Source organism: Tachyglossus aculeatus, chromosome X1 (assembly GCF_015852505.1).
Source record: "Tachyglossus aculeatus isolate mTacAcu1 chromosome X1, mTacAcu1.pri, whole genome shotgun sequence".
In the NCBI taxonomy this organism is placed as follows: Eukaryota; Metazoa; Chordata; class Mammalia; order Monotremata; family Tachyglossidae; genus Tachyglossus; species Tachyglossus aculeatus.
Window position 1 is genome coordinate 53,234,679 of NC_052101.1, and position 8,199 is coordinate 53,242,877.

General features: G+C 49.9%; 1 protein-coding gene across 1 annotated transcript; it reads left to right on the forward strand.

Moving 5' to 3' along the window:
- The first annotated feature begins 2,219 nt into the window (after window positions 1–2,219).
- Window positions 2,220–5,111, forward strand: SCGB3A2 (secretoglobin family 3A member 2). The gene is made up of 3 exons (XM_038771663.1): window positions 2,220–2,339; window positions 3,927–4,138; window positions 4,901–5,111. Exons 1-3 carry the CDS (start codon window positions 2,285–2,287, stop codon window positions 4,922–4,924), a joined length of 291 nt encoding a protein of 96 aa, XP_038627591.1. The 5' UTR covers window positions 2,220–2,284; the 3' UTR covers window positions 4,925–5,111.
- The last annotated feature ends 3,088 nt before the right edge of the window (window positions 5,112–8,199 follow it).

Genomic DNA, 8,199 nt, shown 5'->3' on the forward strand with positions numbered 1-8,199 from the left:
CCCCGAGGGCCCAGCCCGGCCCCATACTGGCCAAGGGCACTGAAACCCACCCTGCCCCACCCAGTGCTGGGGGTAGCTCAAGCTGCAGTCCCTGCGTTCTTGGCAGGGAATGTGGCTAGAGACTCTTTTGTATTGTACTACCCCAAGTCCTTAGTACGATGCTCTACATACAGTAAGCACTCAATAAATACCGTTGATAGGATGAAGTCAATCCCATGGAAAGACCATTAGACCCAACCCAAATGATTCAGCCTCAGACACCTATACGTCCAGGGTTTTTACTTTCAGTCTCAAGCCACACTTGGCCTTAGCTCCCACCCTCAAGTCCCGTGGCTCAGAAACAGCCCTTGTGGCCCCAGGGACCTGGGGGTGGAGTGCAAAGTTGCTGGAGCAAGCCAGGGTGGAGACTCTTTGGGCAGACTCGGACAGACCTAGGCAAATCAGTGCATCTGGGACCTGGGGCCTGCAAGGGCTGTCACTGGTTGTCCTTGTCGGGGGCTCTTAGAATGGGGATTACCAGGTTGGAAACTGGGACAACTGGAGGCAGAGGGGGAGACAGAGAGGTGCCTGAAACATACCAAAGACTGGGGGCCAGAAAGGTGATGTGTTCCACCTTCTGCCGCCCCTAGTTGGGAGCTGGGGTGGGGCCGGTCAGCCAGACTTATCCCCTCCCTGCTGCAGTGGCATCTGATTTCATTTATGCTGATATTTACTTTGTGGGGTGACCAGACCCCACTTGTGCAATAAGCCAGGTGCAATGGAAACAAAAGAAAAAACTCCTCGACCTGGGAGAGGAGCCAGGGAAATGGCTCAGAGCCAGGGAAGAGAGATGAGGAAGAGGGCTGTGTGACGTGGCAAACCTGAACATGGCAGAGAGAGAACAGCCAGAGGTGGAGGTCACCGGGACTGGGCCAGAGCCTGCAGGAGCCAAAGACTCAGATGGGGTTGGGGGAAGGCTGCCACACTAGGGTGACCAGTCCAAGGTGAGAAGGGAGGAGAAAGGCCCACCTGGGCTTCTGAGAATAGAGCAACCTTCAGTGGGCAATGGCAGAGAAGATTTACAGTAACAATAAAATTAGGGCCTTTGTTCCGGGCTTAATTTGTTCTGGCCTTGATACAGGGGGACTCATTGATTGGCCTGATGCAGGGGAATTTACTGATTGACCCAGATGCAGGAGGATTCATTAATTCACCATATGTCCTGGAGCATTGGTGTGTTTTTTTCTTTTTGGTGTTTTTTTTTAAGTAGTATCTATTAAGTGCTTTCTTCGTGCCAAAGCACCATGCTAAGTGCTGGGGGTAGATACAGATTATTAATAATAATAATGATGGCATTTGTTAAATGCTTACTATGTGCAAAGCACTGTTCTAAGCGCTGAGGAGGATACAAGGTGATCACATTGTCCCATGTAGGGCTCACAGTCTTAATCCCCATTTTACAGATGAGGTAACTGAGGCTCAGAGAAGTTAAGTGACTTGTCCAAGGTCACACAGCAGACACGTAGGGGAGCCGGGATTAGAACCCATGACCTCTGGCTCCCAAGCCCATGCTCTTTCCACTGAGCCACGATGCTTAACACAGTCATTCTTGGAGTTATCTTTAGGTCTTCCTGCAAGACAAGGCCAGGTAAAGGGGAAAGAAATCTGGTTACTTGCTGACCAACCATCTTGCTGCAGAATTACGAAATTTACAATGAAGTTTGAAGTTACGAAGTTTGCAAATGAGCCTGGACTGAGCATGTGGGGAATCGCTTTATGCTGGTGACACTTTCTGCTGGCCGCTCTGTAGATGGGCTGTGCTGCGCCCCATGGCTGTGTCCCTTGGGCTATGTCCCAGGGCTGTGTCCCTTGGGCTACGTCCCCAGGGCTGTGTCCTAGGGCTGCATCCCAGGGCTGCATTGGTGGGGCTCAATGTAAGGGCGAACGTGCCAAAAGACACCCAGGTCCTGACTGTTCTTACCATCGAGGGTCCATTGTGCAACAGAAACTAAATAGTATTTCCCCTTCACTGTTTTCTATTCCCACGGGAACCTGAGGGAGAGAAAAAAGAGATTTGCCTCATTCTTTGGAGAAACGTGACCCCAGACATAATCACCCCTGACATCAAAGTCCTGGGGAGGAGTGAGGGCGGCCCACCGATGTGCTATGTGTGGGGGTGTGCATACCTATATATGTGCGGGTATATGCATCGCTCCCTAGGCAAAGTTAGACTGCTTGTCCAGACAGTCATCTTGCCACTGCAGTGTGTTCTGGAAAAGCCAAAAACAATCCCCAGGCACCTACCATGAAGCTGACATCTCTCTTCCTGATGGTCTCCCTGGCTATTTGCAGCTACTCTGGTATGTATGCTATCTGGGGCGGCCCGTCTACCCCCATTAGCCTTTAAGCTCCTCAAGGTCAAGGTCTTTTATTTTTATTGGGCTCTCCCAAGTGCCCAGTACAGTGCTCTGTAGGCAGCCAGTACTGTGCTGGGCACCTCCTGGGTTTTGCCTGTTAAGTATAGTGTTCTGCCCACTGAAGGTGCTCAATATATACTATTGGGTAACTCAGTGAATGAATGAAGGAAGGAAGACAGGAAGGGAGGAAGGAAGGAATGAATGCACGGAGAAACAAAGTATCAGCTTAGTCTCCATGGCTGAAAAATATCAGAAGGTTCTGGAAATCGGTAATGGGACAAATAGGGCTGGAGCTCAAGCCTGTTTCCTCCTTGGAAGCAGCATGATGGAAAAATTCGAGGCATTTTGCGGAGATGTGGACTATTCTATCAATTATGTTGTATTGTACTCTCCCAAGCACTTAGTACAGTGCTCTGCACACAGAAAGTGCTTAATGAATACCATTGGTGGATTGACTGATTGATCGATTCTACTGATCTGTGGGATGATCCCCAGGCTCTCTCCCTGCCTAAGGGAGCAGTACTTTGGGAAATCCTTGTTGGCTCAACTCATCTCTGACATCTGGATTCCAAAATTGACCACACCTCTGTGCAGCCCCAGAGTGGCTGCTGGCACATCCTTCCTAGGTGGGAAGGCCAGTGGCTCTCATAGTTGTGGGTAGAGCTGTCGGATATTCAGAAAGGGTAGAGGCAGCCAAAGGAAGATATTATGGATTTGAACCTCCCCTTGCTCAGTCAAGGCAAATGCAGGTGGGCAGCAGGAAAGGGGAAACAGCTGCTTTGGCTGGGAAAGGGTTAGAGTCATCTGTTGGTTTTACCAGCAGGGATGAAGTGGAGGCCAGAGCTGCCCAGATGCAATCGTCCAGACCACCCAGGCTCAGGCCCTGGGGTCCATCTTTCTGGCCCAAATTATCCTGTACCGGGAATTTTGCGGGGGATGTTTGGTGGATTTGGGCTCATACCTCTGCCCTGTCTTGGCTCAGTCCTGGCTGGGCAAATTCTGCCCCAGTCCTTGGACCTTTGCTAATTGTTGGCTGTGAGCCTGCTGTTGGGTAGGGGCCATCTCTATATGTTGCCGATTTGTACTTCCCAAGCTCTTAGTACAGTGTTCTGTACACAGTAAACACTCAATAAATATGACTGAATGAATGAATAGTCGGCATGACTGTGATTAGGAGCCCCGGCCCCTGGCCAGGAGCATCAAGCCCTCCTTTTCCTGACCTGGCTGGTCTCATTGCCAGCTCCCTTTACCCTGGCCTCTCAGGAACACTCAGTGTTCATTCTTCTCGGGGAAGTGGTGCTGCCCCCAAGGGACATCGGCAGGTCCCCCACCTGAGCAGGTGCAGAGATGTCAGAAGGATGGGCTTGGGAGGCTCTCTGAGCTTGGGGGCACCGGCATGGGTCATGGGGAGGATGGCCTCCCATTGGCCGCTCCTCTCCCCTCAGCCCCATGGCCAGGCTGGGGCCCAAGCATAGTCTGGACCATCGTTGTCAGCGATACCACTTGATTTTCTCTCCACCCTGTCCGCAGCCACAGCCTTCCTCGTCAACAGCGTACCTCTCCCCGTGGACAAAGTTCTGCCGGTGGACAAACTCCTCCCCCTTGACAACGTCCTCAGCTTCGACCCACTCAAGCTCCTCCTCCAGACCCTGGGCATCTCGGTGGAGCACCTGGTGGAGGGCTTGAGGAAATGTGTGAATGAACTTGGGCCTGAGGCCTCCGAAGCAGTGAAGAAGCTGCTGGTATGTCAACCTCTTCGGGTTCTTGGGACTGATCACGTTTCCAGAGACAGAGACTGGGGAGGCGGGAGGTGTCCCTGTTTCCCTACCGCCCACCCCAGCCTCCCCTGTTTCCTTCCCTCTTCTTTCCCCCCGCCACACATATAAAGGCTCTGATTTCTCTGAAATCGCTTATTCGCTTATGTTTTCACTCCACTCTTGTTTGAAGTTTCCAGGAGTTGGGCTGCCTCTTGGCTCTTGTTGTTTCTCTTTGTTTCCTTTCGAGTATTTGCAGGTCTGTATATATACTGTCTGTGTGTGAAGGAGGAGAAGGAGGAAAGGGGGAACACGGGAGGGAGGGAGAGAAGAGATAAGGAGAGTATGTGTGTGTGTGTGTTTGTGTCTGTGCATGCCTGTGTGTGTATTAGGGCCAGTTTATCAATAGGTGTGTATTTGTGTGTTGTGGGGTGCGTATAAGTGTTTCTCTCTCTCTCTCTCTCTCTCTCTCTCTCTGTATATATATTATATGAATTTCAATTAAATAAAAGGATATATGTGTAAGTCTATATAGATGATTGGGAATACCATCTGGTTAGATGTGCAGAATTGAGAGTTTGTGTGCATTTGGACAGGTTATGGAAAGGTTTGCCTGTGTTGAGGGAAAATGTTGGGGAGGGCAGGTATTCTTGCTGGGCTCTGCTGAGTGGCCTGGGCCCTGATGAGAGATTTTCTGTCTGGAGAGGACCAAGGCAAGGTGGAATTCACAGTTGCTCTTCTCCCTTCCAGGAAGCTTTGGCCCACCTGTTGTGAGCTCAGGATATCACTGAGAGCGGCCCAGGACAGATGGCTCTGCATTGGGAAAAGTTCACTCGCCTTAGTTTTTCTGGCCTAAGTATCCTTCTTTCTTTCCACACCTTGTAGACAAAGCATTATGTTCTGAAGCAGTCTGAGATGGATTTCCAAACCCCTGAATCAATAAAGTTTGGAGCTTGTTGTCATTTTGCTTACCAGTAATTTTGTTCTGGGGGGATAAGGTAGGAGGTTATTTTCCCTGGACCATTCATTCTGGAGAGAAAACGGAAAGACATTCTTGAGTTCTCCAAAGACCTCCCCTGATAGTACAACACAGGCAACACTACTGCAAGAATGATGTGTTTTTTGTGTTGACAAATGAATGGATGGATGGATGGATAGTTGGATAAGGACCTTAAGTAAATCAGAACATAGGCAACACCATTACTGTTCAACCCATGCTCTGTCCATCCCAGGACACTTGGAAGAACTAAGTGCTGGTTGTCCTCCTGGTCATTCCCACCTCATGGTTACTCACCTTTATCGTAATTGATTATTATGGTATTTGTTAAGTACTTGCAATGTGTCAAGCACTGTTCTAAGTGTGGGGTGGATATAAATTAATCAGGTCAGGCCCAGTCCCTTTCCCACATGGGTCACACAGTCTAAGGTGGAGGGAGAACAGAAATTAAATCCCCATTTTGCATCTGAGGAAACGGAGACACAGAGAAGTTAAGAGACTTGCCCGGGGTCACACAGCAATCAATCAATCAATCAATCAATCGTATTTATTGAGCGCTTACTATGTGCAGAGCACTGTACTAAGCGCTTGGGAAGTACAAATTGGCATCACATAGAGACAGTCCCTACCCGATAGTGGGCTCACAGCACTCATGTGGCAGAGCTGGAATTAGAACCCAGGTCCTCTGACTCCCAGGCCTGTGCTTCTTCCATTGGGCAATCCAGCATCCTTACCTCTCCCCTCTCCATTTCTGACTTTCCTTTCAGTCACCCAGCATGGACGCTTGCCCAGGGATCTAACCAAATCTCCTGGATCCTGCGTGTCTTTCCAACCATACAGCTTTGGGTATCTGGACCCCTAAGGCCTGAAAATGGAATGAATGAATGAATGAATGAAAAGATTTTTCTTCATTTCACTGGTTGCAGTCCCCAAAGAAGAAAATGAAGTGGCAATTTATCCCGCTAATTTCCTCCTGGTAGATGATCAAACAATTCAGTCCAAAGTTCCCACTCTGTGGCCTGACTAGTCCGATGTGACTGCCAACGGAGATCACATTGAAGCCAGCACTGATTGCCAACTGGAGCCCAGGACCTGGAGCTCCATCAGCCCAGCAGAGAGGGTGGCTCCTTTGGCTTATTCTAAACTAGGACTGCTTTCTTAGGGATTCCCCCAGAAGGCAGTGGTCCAAGGGGAATGTCCTGGAGAAATGATTTTATTTTCTTTTAAATTTAGAATGTCATTATGGAAAGCTATACTGCTTCTTCCTCTTCTTCACTCCCCTTTCCCCCACCTTCTTCCCTTCCCCTGTTGACCTGGGCCAAAAGAAGTTCAGGCTCTCGTCTAATTAACTACATAATTACCAAATCTTCTCTTTCTGCTACAAAGGCCCTGTTTGTCTACAGTGGCTATCTGCTGATCACCTTGTAGCTACCCCAGCGCTTAGAACAGTGCTTGACACATAGTCAGTGCTTAACAAATGCCACCATCATCATCATCATCCTAATAGTAAGCATGTAATAAATGCTATCATTATTATTCTCTGGGCCTCAGTTCCCTCATCTGGAAAATGGGGATGGAGACCATGAGCCCTGCATGGGTCAGGGACCGTGTCCAACCACATTTGCTTGGCTCTTCCCCAGCGCTTAGTACAGTGCCTGGCACATAGTAACTGCTGATGTATATATCTATAATTCAATTGATCTATTTTGATGGTATTGACACCTGTCTACATGTTTTGTTTTGTTGTCTGTCTCCCACTTCTAGACTATGAGCCCGTTGTTGGGTAGGGGACCATCTCTATATGTTGCCGACTTGGACTTCCCAAATGCTTAGTACAGTGCTCTGCACACATTAAGTGCTCAATAAATACAATGGAATGAATGAATGAATGCAACCAAAATGCAGGTTCAAAACCGGCCAATGCTTTCACCAGCCCTAATTTGTCTGTCAGTCAATCAGTCAGATTTACTGAATGCCTACTGTGTGCAGAGCATTGCACTGGGTGCCTATGAAAGCATAGATGTGTTCTGGGCCTCTATTGTGTGGAGAGCACATTGCTGGGACTTTACTGTGTGCAGAGCACTATACCAAGCACCTATTGTGTGGGGTTAATTGATATTCCATAGCCCCATTGTGACATATGGAGCCATCACCCCAACTTCACCCTGATTCTTCTCCCACTCCAAAATTACTCCCTTCCCTGCCCTATGGGCGAGCTCCTCCTCAAGCTCCCTAACCTTCCCCATATCCCTGAAGGCTTGGGGCAGTGTGTTGGCCAGGGCTGGCCTCTGGACAAGGTGTGTGTGCCTCTGTGTGTGTGTGTGTGTGTGTGCGCGCGTGCGCGCATGTGCGTGTGTGTGTGTGTGTGTGTGTGTGTGTGTGTTTGTATGTGTGCACGCACTCAGGGAAAATTGCCAAGATGTTCCTGGCGAGGAATCTCTCCCATATTCCTACACTGTGCCACTCAGCCAGCCCAGAGGGAATTGATGGGTGCTGAGAGAAACTGCATCCACTGCCAGGTATTGGTTTCTGCCATGGGGCCAGGGCCATGCCACTCTGGGGACCAGCACTTTACGCAGTGCGTTTTTATGGCTCAGGTGCCAGTGTGTGAATCTGCCCTTGCTCTTGGCATTCCTTAATCTCACCCCGGCCATGAGTATTAACTAAATTGTCCAGAGCCGTTATTAGTAGACAACAACCCCAACCACTAGAATTAGCCTCAGTCATTGGCAAGCTTGAGGCCACTGGGGCTGGGGTGGCAGCGAGGGCGGAGGCTGGGGTGGTTCTGCCCGGGGATAGCTCTCCAACACTCTCGGCTTCAAGGCTCTCCATCACCTCACCCCCTCCTACCTCACCTCCCTTCTCTCCTTCTACAGCCCAGCCTGCACCCTCCGCTCCTCTGCCACTAACCTCCTCACTGTACCTCGTTCTCGCCTGTCCCACTGTCGACCCCTGGTCCACGTCCTCCTCCTGGCCTGGAATGCCCTCCATTCACACATCCACCAAGCTGGCTCTCTTCCTCCCTTCAAAGCCCTACTGAGAGCTCACCTCC